At 40.0% G+C, this 19,780-nt stretch overlaps 1 protein-coding gene and 1 non-coding gene across 2 annotated transcripts in view; one reads left to right on the top strand and one right to left on the bottom strand.

Moving 5' to 3' along the window:
* Window positions 1–338: 338 nt before the first annotated feature.
* LOC145415349 (uncharacterized) overlaps window positions 339–19,780 on the bottom strand; it is a 185,705-nt gene continuing 166,263 nt past the window's right edge. Inside the window, exons 4-5 of the mRNA XM_080284638.1 lie at window positions 3,979–4,113; window positions 339–362 (exon numbers count right to left, since the gene is read on the bottom strand). Coding sequence (XP_080140764.1) covers window positions 339–362; window positions 3,979–4,113 — 159 coding nt within the window. The remainder of the gene's footprint in view (window positions 363–3,978; window positions 4,114–19,780) is intronic.
* LOC145417209 (5S ribosomal RNA) lies at window positions 1,906–2,024 on the top strand. Its single transcript, XR_013900441.1, has one exon. It is a non-coding gene; the product is annotated as a 5S ribosomal RNA (ribosomal RNA).

The raw sequence follows: 19,780 nt of genomic DNA, 5'->3' as shown, positions 1-19,780 counted from the left end.
TCAACATGTTATCAAACTGCGGAAATGGGTCACTCCCGTAGCTTGAATACTATGTTGTGGTTATACGAAATTCATTGACTTTAAGCTATGAGGTAGGAATAATTCTTCTTGGTTACTCTTGAAACTGAACTCCAAGCTGGCTAAACCTGGCTATAAGCTGAAGGGGGTATTCTTTGTCAAGCTAATCTAGAACAAACGCAGTATAGTCGACTTTAATCAGTTTACGAGTGTGGAATTCATGGTGGCTATAACAAACCACTTTAATTCGAAAAGATTTTCCTAAGCTGAATAAAGCTGCAAGCCGGTATATTATAATGCATCACCTTACTTTATCTTATTTATTTGTAAACATGTTTTTGTGCCTGTTGGGGAAACACATTACTATTCACCATTGTCTTAAGCTCCAGATCTTACCCCTCACACTCTCACATAGACTATATAAGCAAGCTTGTATCAATGGGGCAGGAGTGAAGGGGGAAGTTATGTCACATGCTGAAACACAAACAAGGCAAGGTCGTCCCTCCCTGATACCTGGAGAATGCCCTAGGCTAAGTGAAAGAAGCAGCCTGGAATAGCTTGACACTCTCTATCATAAAGAGTCAAGAGGTCGACAGTAGAGCCAAAACATACTCACTCCCTGTTTACATCTATCCATCTGTATATCTCTGTATTGACAGAGATATACAGATGGATAGATGTGTTAATAATTACATTACATAATTCAAACTTAAAAGATGAATACAATGTATTCGCCGAACACTGAGCTTATGTTATCTTAATATATAATTAGTACACTGATTCATAATGAACAACTCGATATTGTCCAGATATTAATATTTTCTGTGAGCATGTAAAACAGGCAACTAATAAAGACTGGTTATATGAATGTATAGGTTCAACAAGCAGCCTAAATAGGGAAAAATAAAATATCACAATGCACCAACAGCAAAAATTCGATATATTGTAAAGAAGTGGATATGAATACGGTTGTGTTGCAAATATCATCTACTTTTTCAAACCTGGAATGGCAGTTGCACGACACAGGTGCCAGTGAGCAGCTAATTATATACCATCCTCAGCCTAGGTACATAATTCTGAATTTGTTATTTCCAGATGCTTGCATTCAACTTGGAAAAGATCTTGTGTAAAAATGGGGATTTTTGGATTATATCAATGGTATCAGTTCGAAAATCTCCCCCAAGCTAAACAAACTCGTCTGGAGATAGCAAATACAAAATATGAAGAACCATCTCAGTATACGGGGGGAAGTATACACCTCTCTGGATGTGAACCCTGGGTAATCTCGTGATATATGAAGTCTCTCCAATTGGATCATACTGACATAAAAGGGGTGGGAAAACGTTTACTTGACATGCTCTTTCTATGTCTTCAAAAGCCTTTGTTTAATATCATGCTCTCGTGGTTCTTTTTGTGTGAACGCCTAAAGTCCTGTCTGACTATCAATATGTTCTAAACGTCAAATGGAGGAACTCAGTGGGGAACTGGGCCGTATTTTCTTGACTGAGGAGGTTCCACAAACATCTGATAATTGTCATCCTATTTGTACGTGTAGCAGATGAACACTCACGTTCACTTTAAAAACAAATTTGAATATTCCAGTTTCCACTCAACGCCGGCGTGCCACAGGGATCAGTTCTGGCACCAACCCTGATCCTGGTTCATATTAATGATCTCTTATCTGTCACCAGCAACCCCATCCATTCATATGCAGATGACTCAACACTTCATAGTTCACTCACACTCAGACACCCATTTACAAACTCTAATATCTCTAACTCTCAACTCAGTACAGCCATCTCTATAAACCAAGACCTATCTATAATCAACGAATGGGGACAAAACAACCTTGTCTTATTTAATGCCATTAAAACGGCATTACCTTTTGCCAGCGGCCATACCACGTTGAGTACACCGCTTCTCGTCCGATCAGCAAAGTTAAGCAACGTTGGGTCTGGTTAGTACTTGGATTGGTGACCGCCTGGGAACACCAGATGCTGTTGGCATCCCTACTTGTCAAGTGGGGTTGGTGGAGGATTAGTGCCCCTCCCTGTAAAACAATTAACTCTAAGCCCTTGGCCACCCCGTTTGGGATATATGGCGTCTGGCAATGAATGAATGAATGAAAAACTAAAGATATACAATTTACTAATAGAGAGATATTGCCAGATTCGTATATTACCTTCAATGCTACTAATATTCCGATCTCTAAAATTCATTGCTACTAATCTTCCCATCTCCGAAAGTATTGAAATTCTCGGCGTCTTACTTAACAGTGCCCTCAGCTGGACCTTTCATGTCAGATCAATTGCCAAAACCGCCTCAAAGAAACTTGGATTATTGTTCAGAGTCCATAACTTCTTCACTGACAAGCAGTTAGCTATAATTTATAAGTCATGTGCGCTCTCAGCTTGAATATTGCTCACCCTTGTGGAATGGATGCAGAGAGGTTGCACTAAAAGAGCTAGACAAAATTAAGAACAAAGCTGTTGGAATTATTAATAACCCTGCTATTATAAATAAACTACCTCCCCTACAAGTAAGAAGGAATGTTGCTTCCCTTGCATTATTTTGCAGATATTTCTATGGCTAATGCTCAGACGAAGTTGCGTCCATTGTGCCACCTCCCATTGCCTTCCCTCGTGCTACATGGGCATCTGGTAGCGCTCATGACTGGAATGTCATTCAGCCATATTGCAGAACTTCTGCCTGTCAGAATTCTTTCATTCCCCGAACTGCATCTCTCTGGAACTCACTTCCCCAGAGATGTTTCCCTCCAAATTTCAACCTACAGCTGTTCAAGTCCAGCTGTTACAGATGTTTTATGAACAGAGGACACCAGTCTTCTGGTGTATGGATTGTTTTTTTTTTTTATATTCATTCGTTTTTACTTCCTCTGTTTTGTTATTAAAAAAATAAGTAGATAGATAGATAGATAGATAGACAGATAGATAGTCACATTTAATATCTAAACAATTGCAATGACCTCTCATACTTTAATGTTGGTGCTTTTGTCACACTGTTATAAATTGGTTATGGAATCATATGTAGTAAATGAATTAAATAGATATAAAACTGAGGTGCAAAGGATATTATAGTGTATTTTGTAAAACAAATCAATTAGCAAGAGGATCTTGGAAGACTCACCAGTTCACGAAAGAATGGTCCTCTCTTCACGCTTCCTGTTCCCTGACCCTACAGTTTATTCTCTGTCCTTCGGCTTGTCTGTCCTTGCATCACTTGTATTAATCACATGGGAGTGATGATGCCTTGCCTTATTCAGTTTCACCTATCTTCACATCTACGCGCTCCTCACACCTGTCTACCACTGTCTAACTGTTTGCCATTCTACCGGTGTATCTAGGCACTGCTATACTTGTCCTTCCACTCTTTCTAGTATCAGCCACTCTGCCTACAGCCACTTTGCAAACCCGCCTACCACTCTACCTGTCCACCTGCCTCTTTCTCTGTCAATCTACCTACACTCGTTGTGTCAATTCCCTAATATTCAATCAATCTGCCTCCATCTACATGTTCTCCACTCCCACCTTGGCACTGATTACCTGCCTTCTACTTTCCATGTCCATCCGCCTACCACTCATTCCCTCTGGCTACCACTCTACAAATTTACCTGTCTATAGCTTTACACGTTCACTTATTTACAAACATACTTGTCAACGCTGTATACCTGTCTCCCAGTCTGTCACTCATCCTGCCTGTCGATGCTTACTCAGCTTTACTGGCCCGATACCTCGCTACCTCACCAGCCAATTCCCCCACCTCCTCACGCTCCACACGTCCACAGCAGTCATTCAAGCTCTTCCCTTACATGCTTGCCTGCCACACCTGCCCTCCTGGCACACCTGCCTGCCTGATTCGCCTGCCTACCTTCCCTGCCTGCCTGCCTTCCTCGCTTGCCTGCCTAACCTGCCTGCTACTTCACCTGCCTGTCTGTCTCACCTGCTGGATGACACACACGAGCGTCACGGTGTCTCCCTCCTGCACGTGCAACTCCCGTGGCCCCAGGATGGCTGCACGAGGCGTACTGACATGCAGGTTTACGAACTGCGATAGCACGCCCGTCCCAGTGTACATCTGTCACAGGGAGACGTACACATGGGTTAGTATAGCTGTCTGTGTGCACTTCTGTGACAGGAAAACATACATGCGCTTAGTAAAGTTGTTTGTGGGCACATCTGTGGCAGGACATGATTTGTACAGGGAGCTAGTGTACAGTTCCTCATGTGTACATAAAAGAATGAAAGGGAGTTAGTATATTCGTTCATGTGTACATCGGAAGCACAATTATTTATATGTATATTTGAAACTGGGATATTTTTATGGAGTTAGTCCAATCTTTCAGGTGAGCATCATACTGACGTCTTCACTACAGTTGGATGCTTTAGTTTTTTTCTTTTTTTGTACCTGATAATTTATATTTAAATTATGAGAGCCTCCTAGTAAAGAAGAACTTAAATACAGGATATATCTAACCGTTGCAGTCAGAGAAATCTATCTTAAGGTCAAAAACTGACGATGTAGCAAGAATATCATATAATAATTATTAACAGGGTGATGGCTTCTCCGGCTGAACTAGAGAGAATACGTTCGTTATTTTGCACAATTTGTCACGAGAAACAGTAAGACAGTATACTCGCAGCCAACAGGTCCGTTACATGTCTGAGGATCAAAAGTTATATACTCCTAGGGTAAACATTCCAAAACACATGTTCGGTATTGTTAACAAGACCTCGTTAAAACTGGATTGAAGTATGTGAAGAGGCTGTTTACCACAACAGTTAATTGAGAGATAATTTTTGTAACACGATAATAATTAGAAAATACTCGTGAGAATTCATCTAATTAATAACAAGGAGTATGTATGTGTTAATTATTGTAGCTTCTGGAAGTTCTAGTCATGCCATGATCTTCATTTTTTTAAAAGACATACAGTGGATGTACGGTAATGTGTGTGTGTGTGTGTGTGTGTGTGTGTGTGTGTGTGTGTGTGTGCTACGTAAAATGCCTTATGTGTACATCAAAGCGTACGTGTATGCATATATATGTTGTAGATGTCTTGTGAAAGCTGTGTATTATAGTAATAATGTGAAACAGAGCTATTCCATGTGAGTCTCTTAAAGCTTAACTGAAATACGGTATGTTCTAACGCAGTGGTTCTCAACTCATTTCAGGCCATGGACCACCAGACCAGTTAAAAAAGATATCGTGGACCATTTCATTTTTGAGTAATGATAAATAATGCATTGACAACAAACATTTTGGTTAGAAATATAGTTCTTGCAAACAGAATTTCGAGAAATGATATAAAATAGTAGACAGTGAACATTTTGGTCTGAAATATATTTCTTCCAAACATAATTTTCAGGAACTACATGAATAATTCTCTAACATTTTGCTGTGAAATTTATTTATAACAAACAGAATTTTGAAATTATGTAGGAGTATACAACTAACATTTTTCTTTGCAACCAGACTTTTGGATTCTCTTCTCACTGACAAGCTTTTCAATGTTAGGAGTGGTACTTGATAATGCACAATGAATATCGCTTTCCACGGCAAGCCGATCCTTCTGTTTGGACTTAATGTGCAACAAACATGAAAATCTGCTCTCACACATGGAAGTTGATGCAAATGGCAGAAGTCATCTGACTGCATGTGTTGACAGATTTCGGTAAGTACCAATCATACCGGAATAAGCAATAGGAATAATACAATAAAATGAATGGCCAATTATTTATTTTGATAAAATCTTTCGCACTGAAATTTTAAGAAATTTAAAAATATATACACCACTCTCCAGTTTATTACCAAATATAGTGAACGTCCTGTGGACCACCCAAGAAGTCACCGTGGACAAACAGTGATCCATGGACCACCAGTTGAGAACCACTGTTCTAACGCCTTAGAGAAAGACCCGTATCTCATCTAGCGGTAGCCAACATAAAATGTCTAAATATAGCCAGGCCCGAGAAAGGGTTGATGGGAAGCACCTTATTACTTGACTGGGCAGTAAATGGAACTGTGGTATACAGTATGTCTAATGACAGTTCCGTTTACTTCCGTATTTTCTCTGTAGGGGATCTGAATTCACTCTATTAGGGAAAATACAATAGGGTGATGATGATAATCATTTTGATGACGACTAAGCTCAAAACGGATACATATCCCCCAGTGAAAACTCACGACGTAATCACTCGTATTCCTTCTGCTGCCAAAGAACTTATCAGGTTTCCTTTTTCCTTGTAATTGCTCTAAAATTAGAATTAATTTATCCGGTGTACAGTCATGCTTAATTAGAATTCATACATATCTTGGGTTTCAAACTCATGAATCAAGGCTCAAAGCTCCTAGATTGCGTCTAGAGAGAGATATTATTAATGAGGCTTTCGCTTTCTCGAAAGAAGTAAATGAAAATGTTTCCTCCGAGTATACAAGGCAATAATGTATTGGAATCTATAAATCTGAGCACACATGAACACCGGCCACCAGAGGGCATCGTGGTGAACATTTCGTTATATTAAACAGCAGGAGACAAACCCAGCACTGACGGAAACATAGGACAAAACTTACATGTTTTCATAATTTTCTACCCTATTCACTGCCATCACGGCTTCCATTAGTATTGCTATCACTGCCATCATTATCAATATTAGCACTGCAAACTTCATAACTACAATTCTCAACACATGGACACCCATAAACAACAGTGACATCCTGGCAACATTTAAGGGTTGTTAATTAAAATATTGCCTTCTGTAATCCGGTGATGTAAATTTTATTTTATTCTGGCTACCTTCAAACAATTTTTTTTTGTTTTTCAACTTGGAGGAGATTTGAAATAGAAGGGGTTTGATATGGCCTAGAATAACTCAACACCATAAACTGAATATAAGCCAAACAATGTTTAATGCATATTTTCGCGTATGCAGGTGTGCGTTCGGAGTCTTCAGACAAGTAGCCGGTATCACCGGAAAATCCAGTCTGGTAAGGAAGTGAACTTTAATGACACTTAGTTCGGTACAAAATGAGACATTCTTACCTTGGCCAAGGAGGTTATGTTTTTACCGGCGTCAGTTGGTTTGTTTCTTTATCTGTCTGTTTGTTTGCTTGTCTGTCTGTCTGTTACCAGGATTACTCAAAACGTTATAAACGGATATTGATGAATTTTGTCGTAGGGTAAGCCATGAGCCAAGGCAGACAAGATTAAATTTGGGGGCGGATCCGGATCCGGAGCATCCTTCACAATATCTTCAAAAGTTCTTGGTGAATTTCAATGAAATGTTGTTGCAAGGTGGACCATGCACCAAGAAAGAATTGATTAAATTTGGGGGCAGAACCGGATCCAGGATTGCTCAAAAAGTTAAGAATGGATTTTGATGAAATTTTGTGGAAACGTGGGCTACGGGCCAAGGAAGAAATCTGGGGCGGATCTGGATCCGGATCCTGAGTATCCCGCACAATATTTCCAAAATTTCTTAATGAATTTCAATGAAATTTTGAGGAAAGGTGGGCCATGGACCAAGAAAGAACTTATTAATTTTGGGCCGGATCCGGATTAGGATCCGGATCATTTTTAATGATTGCCATTGGTGGAGGCATGCTCCCTTTGATTTCTTTCTAGTTGCACACATACTAGAAAAAAATATATATATTGGCATGAAAAAAATTTGACACACCGGACGAAAAATCTGTATTCCCGGGTTAATGTGCCTGGTTGGTATCGCTGATCTGCTGAGCCTTAGGTCCGTATTCATAGAGGCATCGGAGGCTTCGCAGCGCCGCTTACCAAGCAGTTTGTTTTGTTAATTATCACTGTATTTTATGTTACTTCGAGAGTTTGAGTATCAACATAGTTTTCATTAAAATTACAAACGAGGATGTTGATGTGTAATGTAGATCAGATTCAGAATCAACATTACAGCTCCTACAGCTCATTCGATGCTCGAATTGTCCAAGCAGTTTCGTAGGCAACACATCCCTCAAATCATATGCAAATCGAGAACGGTCTGAAGTAAAAGCCTATTCTAAATTAACGAATATGTCCACCGTTACCCCCTTCGCAATGCTGTTATAATCTTCGTAAAACTGGTGGCATAAAATTTTCAGTGTCATAATCCATGTACTACTACATTCAAGCGTTATTGATGGGGTTCATATTAGAGCAGTACTGGGATACATACTGTATATACTTAACATGTGCTGTTCACAGGGTGCTGTATAAACTGAATAGTTAGGCTTATATAGAGTGTCATCAATCCATTCTTAAAATGCTAATGGTGTTGCCACCGTGACTTTACGTGTAAGAAAATCCTAAGGTGGTAACATCGGATACGTTGGATGCCAAGCAGACACATAGCACATAGCACTTTGATTTGTATATTGTCTAGTGCATAATGCTTAGCTATTTTGAGACCTTCCTTCGACCATTATGTCCATTGCTATTAAATATTCGTTATACAAGACACGAAGCTACGGGAAGTATGCTACATCTGGAGAGAGAGAGAGAGAGAGAGAGAGAGAGAGAGAGAGAGAAAGAGAGAGAGAGAGAGAGAGACTAGGATGGTAGCATGGAGGGGCGGACAGATTGACGGTGGTGGTGGTGGGGGGGGGGGGAGCTGGTGTACCAACTCTCACTGTGTATTCACGGCTTCTGTGCCAGTGGTGGCCGCAAAGAGTATTAAAGCATGGGGTGCCGATAATTATTTTAGTGGGTTTGCATACGCTGGGTATAATGAGGAACACAAACCAGAAAACCCGTTTTTACCAGGTCATACGAGATTATGTAAAATGTATTTGACTCTCTTCTACCGCTGGTACTCAGTCGAGGGGAAGGGGGCGCCTAGATAGAAGCACGTAAACAGTTTCAAAGTAGTATGCAAGGACTCAGAGGAAAATTAAAGTGGTTCGAACAAGTGTGTGTGTGTGTGTGTGTGTGTGTGTGTGTGTGTGTGTGTGTGTGTGTGTACATAACGATAAACCATTGATTTATATTCAGTGTTCAGTGTCTTTCTCTAATCTTCTAAGCAGATTTTCCTCTGTACCCGTGTAATAATTTTTTTTTTTCTTTTACTTTTCTGTCTCCCGCCTGGTCACGCTCTCTCTCTCTCTCTCTCTCTCTCTCTCTCTCATCTGGTCTTTCCGAGAGAAAATTAAAGGTACCACGAAGTCCTACATTGCAAGATGGACCGCACCCCTCTCAAATTATAAACGTCCCCAACTCCTCTCTATCCCTAGAAAATGGGATACTGGAATGCAGGAGAAGGGATAATTCAGCTGTTATTCACCTGGGTTAACGTCCACTTGAACCTGCGGCAGCAATAATAACAATAATCTGGGTTATATATATATATTAACGAGTCAATTGATGATAGGAAGCAGGGAGGGAGGCATGGGTTTGTAGACCAAGTCTAAGGAGGCGCGACCCGTTAAAGGTTGAGAACCACTCAGTTCAGCAATAATAGGCATAGGCTGATCTATGTGCACACACACACACACACACACACACACACACACACACACACACACACACACACACACACACATATCTATAGATAGATAGATAGACAGACAGACAGATAGATAGATAGATAGAAGCCACAAAGGCATTAATAATTGCATGGTAATTTTTGAAGCCTGAGGTACGGTACGGTACGGAATTTTGCCCATTTTTTCCTAATCTGAATTATACCATACCGTACTTCGAGGAAAATATCGTACCGTAATTCCGTACCATATATTTCGACTACAGTTAATTCTAACCGTACCGTCCTGTACTCCGTAACGTACCGCACTCCGTACCGTACCGTGCCGTACCGTAATGCCAACTTGCTGGCTATTAGGAGGCTCGTGAATATCTCAAGGTAATACGGTAATGTGGAGGTCGGCAGTTAGTGTCAAGATTGAAATTAATAGGTAGGCACACGTCCAAACTCCTGCCTGAGCTGACTTGCCTGTTGTGATCTACCGTCGTGTGTGTGTGTGTGTGTGTGTGTGTGTGTGTGTGTGTGTGTGTGTGTGTTTGGGGGGTTGCTTCTCCTGCTATGCTTCAAGGATTTAATTCTTTGCAATACTGGGATTTAACTTTTCTTCCTACCTATATATGATTTGATTCATCGACTTTCATCTATCAGTAAACGAGCTGAATAAGGCTACATCTAACCCTAATGGTTCAGGAGGTCTCTCTTAACATATAAAGAATCGTGTCAAGGCAGCAACAATAAGTAAGCAGTAAATACGTCACCGGACTGAAGGGATTAATAATTGTCATCTACTGTTTGCAATGGTTCGCTGTTATTCAGTCAAGTTTAACTTTGCCTTCTTTTGCGAGTGAGATTCTTTATGATATGTTGCTATTCATGACTATATTATCGATTTGCTTTATCGAAAGGTTAGATTTTTGTAACATGCTGGTTTGAATCAGGGTTTTATTGTTCTGTCAATGCCGGTAGTACTCTACTAAATGAGTCCAGTTAAAACCAGGCGAGTTTGTACAACTGATTCAGCTGTACGAGTCTGTGAGAGTTGTGACTGTTACCATTACCCTATTCGTTGATGGAAGAATAATACAGAAGTACTGTGTCTGGTGATGTCAAACGACCTTTATCAGCTGAGAATGAATAGTAGGACCTCAAGGGTGTTAATGCCTGCGTTTTTAAAGAGATTTTTAATGATCTGCTGATATGCATGAGTTTTTTTTTCAAGGTCTCCTGTTATTTACGAAGGCTTTTAAATGATATTGTTATGCCTAATCACTTTCCTACACTGTTTTTCTTATTATGGGATTTCCCTGAGAATTACTATTCTGAATAAAGTTTTTTTTTTTTCCTTGATCTACTGTGATCAATGACAGATTTTTTTTTGGGGGGGGAGGGGGGTTATCGTTATTTATATTGTTTATGTGATCTGCCTTAAAGTATGAGGAAGTAATTTTGCGCTAGCGTGTGTGGCTATTTTTGCTCTTCAGGTTTTACTTTGAAACATTTTACGCTTTTTTTTTATTATATTTGAGGGTCTTCCCAGTATTCGGTTGCATTATATATTCATAAACCTATTAATGCCTTTGGTTACGTATGAGACTTTTATAAGTATTTGTCTTACCAGGAGTCAAGTTTTTTTTTTTTTCTCTTCACTTGAGTCAATTCATATTAGCTGTATAATCATTGCTAAGAGCGACCCAGTCAGTCAGGCCATCACATCCTCAAGATTTTCTCACACAAAGTGCTTCGCTCTGGTGAATATACACATGGTGATTCATTAAAACCCAGGAAAGATTTTCACGCTCAAGGCGTTCATTCTAGCGAGGCTAAATATGGTGCTACACAGAAACTCCCTAAAAATTTTCACACGCAAGCTGCTTTGCTTTAGTGAATCCCCATATGATGCATCACTTGCGTATTCCACAGTGGTTCTGCATCTAAACAATAGCTTTACGCTTCTTGATAATCTTGTTACCACCAGATGATTTTATACAGCTGTAAAGATAACTCTCATAATTAAGAGGTTAATGAAACTGTACCGGTCCTCTTCTGTTTGGAGAATACTCCTTAGGGTCTGGTAAATGGGCCCGTGCCAGTCAGAGTAAACTGAAAAAGACGACGCTAAATTAAAAGGTTCAAAGAAAGAGATTTCAGTCCTTGCCTGCGATAAATACTGAGTCCATTTTGGGTCTACTTTTTGGTAACCTCTTCGGTTCGATGACATTCCTTTAGTTTACTCTTGCTGTCTCCAAAATTTTATTCAATCTGGGAGAGTGCCATTGTAGTGAAAGTGACAATCAAAGTCCTGACAGCTCCATTTGGTAAGGTCTATGCCGAGGTTGAAGAAATCGTATGTACGGAGAAAGATTATAATGTCTTCGAATCTAGCAGAGTAAATACCAGCTAAATATCGGTTGGCTGTTACGCATCACTGTGTGTGTGTGTGTGTGTGTGTGTGTGTGTGTGTGTGTGTGTGCGCTCTGTAAGGTGATTCATCATGTTACTATTTTATGTGTTACGGCAACTTAATCTTTTTCTTTTTTCCATGATATCTCTCATGATCTGGTCTTCCTCCAGTTTTGTTTATACACAACAGTCTTTATTCGTAGTCGTCTAGCATGTGCGATTTTATATGAAGTTTAACAATATGAGTGATAAGTATAGAGGTATACTAGTATATAGATTTTATATATATATATTTTTTTTGAACGGCCGCAGCTATATTTGGTTTATTTTTTAGCCCTGATTTTTATTATTATTATTATTTTTAATCATTATTATTATTATTATTATTATTATTATTATTATTATTATTTATTTTTTATTATTTTTTAGGAGCATTCTTAGGCGAGATTCTTTTTCAGACTTGTTCTTAGGCTGGAAGAATTTCTGAGTGCTCTTACGTGAATGAACTTTGTGGTTTGCTTAATATTCGTTAGAAGGATTTTTTTTTCTTTTCCACTCTTGTTCTTAGGCAGGATGAGTTTTTAAGTGCCATGAGGTGAGTGAATTTTGTGGTTTGTTTGTACTGTACGTGGAATGAATCTTTGAGTCCTGCAGTTATAATGTATGAAGACGTTATGCACGGGTGACTGTCTGGCTTTTTTTTATTTTTATAAGAGAACAAAGGAAGGAAAAACAAATGAATAAAAAAAAATCAGTTATCAGATTGTAAGTGTCCTCCATTCATAAATCTGTAACAGTTGGACCTGAACAGCTGTAGGTTGAAATCTGGGGGGAAATCACTCTGGGGAAGCGAGTTCCATAGAGATGCAGTTCAGTGAGTAAAAGAATTCTAATAGGCAGTTCTTCAACATGGCAGTGTGACAATCCAGCCATGAGTACTAAGAGATCCCCGTGAAGTGCGGGGGAAGGCATGGGGAGATGGCACAATGGATGCAACTTCGTCTGAGCATTTGCCATTAAATTATTTCTAGAATAATGTTAGGTGGGCACCATTACTTGTTACTTGTAGGGGAGGTAGTTCATTTGTAACACTAGCAGTTTTGTTCTGACTACTGTTCGTTTTAGTGCAACCTCTCTACATCCATTCCTCAAGGATGAGCAATACTCCAGCTGAGAGTGCACATAACTCTTATAAATTATAGCTAACTGCTCTTCAATGACGAAGTTACGGGCTCTGTACAATAATCCATGTTTCTCTGAAGGGGTTTTAGATAGTGATCTAACATGAGAGGTCCAGCTGAGGGCACTGTTAAGTGAAACACAGAGAACTTTAATACTTTTAGAGATAGGAATACTAGTAACACTGGAGGTAATATAGAAATCAGGCAATATCTGTCTACTAATAAATTTGGTTTGTCCTAGCGTTAAATAAGACAATGTTATTTTGTCCTCATTCAGTGAACTTAAATATGTCTTGATTTATGGAGATTCATGTACTGAGTTGTTAGAGATATTAAACTTTGTGGATGGATTTTCAAGTGTGAATGAACTGTGAAGTTTTGAGTCACCTGCATATGAACGGATGGGATTATAGGTGACAAACAAGAGATGATTAATATGAATTAGGAATAGGGTTGGCATACCGGCATTAATTGAGGGAAAATTGGAATATATGTCATCTACTCTTATCTTTCTGTTGCTGAGATATGGGGAAGTCAGTGGAACAAAAGAAAAATGCCATAGTAAGGGAGTTTGGATAGTAGGGAACGGTGCCACACTCTGTCAAAAGCTTTAGAAATATGAAGGGCTACTGCATGAGTTTCTCCATGTTGGTCAGTTGGATGACGGATGGTATGAGTCAACAGTGGATCTTTTGTGGCGAAAACCACGCTGTCTATCACTAACCGAGTTGTTGAATTCAAGATTTTTAACTGTGTGCATAGTAATTACAATCACAATTTTTCTTTTCTTTTTTTAAAGAGAAGATTTGATAACAATTGGTTTGTCATCAGAGGGGTCAGAGGAACTTCCTTTCTTCGGAATTAGGTGGATATTGGCTCCATTCGAAGAACTAGGGAATGGAGCATAGTCTTAATAATTTAGCAAGACAAGGAACATGTTCTGGGGAACACTTTTTTTCAAAACAACTGGAGGAATTCCATCTGGTCCTGCAGCTTTGCTGGTTAGTAAGTTGTCGTGGATTGATTTCACGTATCTAGTATGCATCTTAAGTGGAGTTATATGAGTTTAGACACAATTCTTGTAACTGTGAAGGTGCATACGTTTTTTCGAGCGTTACTGAATGCATTAAAAAGAAATGATGAGTTTGAGATACTAAACATTGCCCACCCACCTACACTACCCACTTTTGTAAACTTTGTCATCAGAGTGACGGTACACAGTTAATGTAGCGATGGGTATGAAAAATGAAGGGATGTGGTTCCATTTGCTTATAATACCTCGATATTTCTTTTATTAAGCCATCCCCATATCTCCATAAATTTGCATTTTTTGTGCTCTGTTTTTAGTAAACTTGGATAAAGTGCGGATGGGGACAAGGCTCACCTCCCTGGTAAAGGTGAGATACCGAGTTTCACAGATCACATCCCGCCTAACTGTTGGTAAGAGAGGAAGTCTACGCCTGTGCAAAATGAAGTCACTCAAGGAGTCCCATTCTGCCTTTAGTGGCTACACAACAGTGTTCCAAGCTGCATAATGCCTACTTTGGGTGGTTGGATTTAGTCCTTGGATATGTCCAGTGCAACAGTAAATATAATACTGGAGAAACAAAAAGTGAATAACCAGATGTTTCAAATGAATATTAGATCAGTAATGAGACTCCCCTGCCAGAGGTCACACGGATGGTTAGAAATAAAGTTGTAAGAATTATGGTTCTTCAAAATCTTTCTTTTCATGATTGACTGTGAGACTTCAGATATATAAGATAAAGATATTACAACTGAGAGATAAACACCGGACTGGAAGTAGTCATGTAACTTCATGACAAGCTAAACGAGAGCAAACATTCAGCAAGAAGGGAAGGTGCAAGAACATATGATTTTGACTCTACCATCACCAAAAGTAGTTCACTATTTATACGTTCCAGGAACTGGAACTTTTAATGTTTTGATGTGTATGGTACTTTATAGCCTTCCAATATTCAGGTTTATGCCTTATCATTACATTTTAATGAATGGCACAAAGGGAAACTACTAGCAACATGTGATCATATTCAGGCCTAGATTTGATGTGGATTTGATACAAAAGTGCACACCTGAATAAATTATCATATCTCATTCTAACATCCGAGGAAGCATGTGGGTAGATACATCATTCTTATGCCACCAGGGAGTTATGTCCCAACCAGGGAGTATCCTCTTGAATGGTCTACACTCAGTGGGGCTCTGCTAGAAGGACGGACCCCACTGTTGAGTATAATACTCCCCCATGGGGCTAACACCTCCGGAGGAATGGTCTACACTCCCTGCGGATTCACTCTTTCCGAGAATGATTAACATCATTAGAAGGTCTAAACATCATTTGTGAGGCTAACCCCAAGAAAGGATTATTCTACAGTTCTGGGTGATCTACCCTTCCCTAGACTGATTACCACTGCTAAAGGGTCTAAACCTCCATTATGGGACTGACCCCTACAGAATAGTGGTCTACAACTCCCTGGGGGTCCACCCTACCCTACAAGGATGAACACCACTAGGTTGTCTAAGCATTCCGTGTCAGTCTAACCTTTCTAAAGCAACAATATACCCATGATGGATGACCAATTGTCTGTGCAGATCACAGCCTAGTACTTACATTTATTAGATTTAATTTTGTCTGCACTCCTGATGACAGAAACTTTCTTGACCTCAAGATAATCCACACTCCCACCCACCCATCCGCTCCAGTCTTAGCTAATGGGAGGTGCCGTAACTTGTGATATCATTCCCAGAGGCTCGGCCCATTATTATAATCAATAAATGGGCTTGTCAGGAGGCATGATAGTATTCCTTGTCTCCTTTTATTCTACAGTCAGCCAGTGGGAGATGGAGAAACACATGACTTCATTCCTCAGTGTTCAGCATTAGGATTACTCAACAAGTCTCCACAAATGGATACCGAGAGAAGCTCAGCAACTTTAATTATATAGATATATAACCAATGAAACAAGGCAAACAATACCAGTACATTATTGCATCAGACCGAATATTCGACTATATCATTTAGGAAAATTAATTGCAGCATATTTTGAAATTAGTGTGAAATTCTATACTGCACTAGTGACTTACTACAACCAAGTGTTTCCGTTTTTGGTATTAAACATTCTCACTATATACAAGGCAAGTCTAAAGGCAATATCCTTGCGGGGTTAATATGACTGCTTGTCACCAATCCTTTCTCTGTATACTGCTGCTCATGGTAATGGACTTAATTCTTCTGTAGATTATCTATGCCTGGGGGTCTAGTGGGTTATGGTAGTCAGACCTGATGTGGCCACCCAAAGGATTTAAATCGAATGAGGCAAGTGGAATTATTGTTCTTGTATGAATGCACTAGTTATAGGGGTATAAGTCCATTGAGTGTTGTAGGTAAGGTGTATGGCAGAGTGTTGATTAACAGAGTTAGAAAGGATACAGAGGGACTTATTGGTGATGAACAGTGGGGTTTTAGGAGCGTGGATCAGGTGTTTGTTATAAGACAGGCGTGTGAAAAGTATTTGGCGACAGGTAAGGATGTGTTTTGGGCGTTCATGTAATCAGAGAAAGCATATAATAGAACTGATAGGGGGGTTTTGTGGACTGTTTTGAGAATGTATGGAGTACATGGTAGGTTGTTAAAAGGAGTGAAAAATTTTTTTATGTAAATACTGTAGTAGAGCGTGTGTATGAGTGGGAAATACCATGAATGACTGGTTTCCCGTGAGAGTGGGGCTGCAGCAGGGATGTGTGATGTCGCCTTGATAGTTTAATATTTATATGGATGGTGTTATAAGGGAAGTGAATACGAGAGTGTTAGGTGAAGGTTTGAGAGTGGTGGATGCTGATGGTAAAGAGTGGAATCAGGATCAGCTGCCTTTTGTGGATGATACTGCACTGGTGGCTGATTCAGATGAGAGATTAAGACAGTAGGCAGAGGAGTTTGGAAGGCTGTGTGAAAGGAGGAAATTAAGAGTAAATGAGAATAAGAGTAAAGTGATTAAGTGTACGAGGTTGGTAGATGGCAGGAGGATGAATGTAGTTTTGGATGGTGAGTTGCTTTTTTTTTTTTATGTGTCCAACTCTGGTCATAGGCTTCACAGCCTGCTCTCAAGGCCCAGTAGTCCTCCTACATACCATAGACCACTCTACATGTCACCACTTCGGCGCTAACACCCATCGTCCATATTGAATACATGCTAGGGCTGTCTCATACAGGACTGGTGTATTGGCATTAGCGAGGGTAGTTATATGACATGTCGGCGGGTCTTCTGGTAGATCAGTAAAGTCTGATTTCATGAAATTCTAATCCTTAAACACTTCCCTGCCCCAGCGGGGATTTGAACCTAGGTCAGGTAGGACTGGCTTGAGGAGTGTTTTAAGTGTTCAAATGTTTAAGGTGGAGGTGAAGTCTAGGATGAATGAAGCAGGAAAAGTACTGGGAGGAATGAAAAAGTTTGCTTAGAATGGATGTAAAAAGAAGGCTGCATGAGGGAGCAGTGGTACCAACTGCATTATATGGGGCTGAAACATGGAATATGGGTGTAGCAGAGAGGAAGAATTTGAATGTAATGTCTGAGGAATATGTGTGGAGTGACGTGTATGGATCGAGTAAGAAATGATGAGGTGAGAAGGAGAACTTGAGTTATGAGGGAGGTGGCTGGTTGAGGTGAGCAGAAAGTGTTGTCATGGTCTGGGCATATGGAGAGATTGGAAGAAGAGCGATTGGTGAAAAAGATAACTGGATTGGTTTTGAGGGGTGTAAGGATGAGAGGAAGAACACAAATGGGTTGGATGGACAATGTGAACAGAGCGTTAGATGCGAGAGGGATGCCTGTAGAGCAAGGAAAAGTGGCTGCACATGATGGGATGACTGAAGAGAAATTGTGAATTAATAAATGATGATGATGCCCCGAGGGCATAGTCTTGTCTGATCAGCTGATCAAGTCAGGTGCAGGTAATGGGATGGGTCCATTATGATGTGGCAAGGGTAAACCAGCTCTGGTGTCAGGACCTGCTGCAGACGTCGCTGATTGCACTGAGCAGTTACCCTTGTTCGGTGAGGTGTGAAAGAGTGAAACCCCAAATATGCTCAAAGATGAAGCACGATCGAGTTGGATATTGTGAAAGAAACAAAAGAGGATATTCCTGTGTTAGATTTTGACTGGGTGAATGATGTAAGGACTGAGATTTTGATCCATAAAAAACAAGATTACTTTAACTCCATTCAGAAATAAGTCTCAAGACAGTCATTAAGTGTGCCACTGCCTCATCATTTCTTTGCTGAGGAAACTACACAAATGGACGCTGCAAGAAACAAATGGAAAGGTGAAAAGTGGAGTCATTTGAATATGATAGGGTTTGAGGTACAGCTTAGAGGGTCATTAATGAATAGAAGGAGGGTTGATGATAGGACAGAACCCTGAGAAATACCACTATCGATAGCCCTAGGAGAGGAACGGTGGCAGTCTACAACAGCAGCTAGAGAAGGACCAGAAAGGAAGGAAGAGATAAAGACACAGACAGAAGGACAGAAACCGAGAGAGGGCAGTTTGAAAATCAAAGATATATGCCAGACTCGATCGAAAGCCGTTGATATGTTAAGTGTAATTGCAAAGCTTTCCCCAAAGTTCTGAGAGATGGATGACCAGGAGTCAGAAAGGAAGGTTACAAGATCGCTAGTGGAGAAAGTTATGATTGGAAAAAAGACTTTAAAAGTTTTTGTTAAGAAGAGATTAAAACACTTTAGAAATACGGGATGTTACTCCTTTGGACGATAGTTCGAGGGTTGTGAAAGGTCACCCTTCTTTGGGACAGGCTGAATGAGTGCAAATTCCAGCAAGAAGGAGATGTACAAGGTGAGAGATAAAGGCGAAAGGGTATACCTGGTCGAGGTGCAAGCACAGAATCACAGTTCTTGGGGACAGTAGGGGAGACTCCATCAGTTCCATAAGCCTTGTTAGTATTGAGACCAGTGATGATAGAAAATACATCAGCTGAAGACATTATAATGTCAGTCTTGAGGATGTCAGAGGGGGGAGGGGGAGGAACACCACCAGAATTGTCTTAGGTGGAACTGGAGGAGGAAATCTGAGTGAAGATTTCTGCTTCACCTGCGGAACAAACAGCTACAGAACCATGAGAGTAGAAAATAGGAGGTAATGATGATGATATAAAGTTGTTAGAAAGGTTTTTGCCAAATTGCCTAAACATGAAAGAAGAATTTGAGTCAGAGGGTTCAGAGCATTTATTTGAAATGAAATTATTTTAAGCAGAGCAGAGGACAGACTGAACACAGTTCCATGCAGACCTAAAAGAGGTCAGATTCAGGGATGGGTTGGTTCCAATACCTTTTGTAGGCCTTCTTCTTGTTGTGGACAGCATTTGAACAAGCATGATTTAACTAATCTTTTTTTTTTTTTTTTTTTTTTATTAGCAACAGGAGAAGAGAAAGGTATGTATACATTCATGCCTAAGAAAATAACCTCCATAATCTGCTAGGCACAATCAAATGGCTTTCGTCCATGGAAGCAATAATTATTATAGGGAAAAAAAGAAGCGGTGCCAAAGCACAGCAAACCCGTCTCTGGCAGTCAGTTTAATGCTGACATATGAACACAACAGGATATCTAGTCAAAGATATCACATTTCAAATTTGGAGTAAAT

The sequence above is a fragment of the Coenobita brevimanus genome, chromosome 13, assembly GCF_032717465.1.
Source record: "Coenobita brevimanus isolate Jiangsu-jjx chromosome 13, ASM3271746v2, whole genome shotgun sequence".
NCBI lineage: Eukaryota > Metazoa > Arthropoda > Malacostraca > Decapoda > Coenobitidae > Coenobita > Coenobita brevimanus.
Note: the sequence above shows the minus strand (reverse complement) of the source record. Positions and strands in the feature narration are given on the sequence as shown.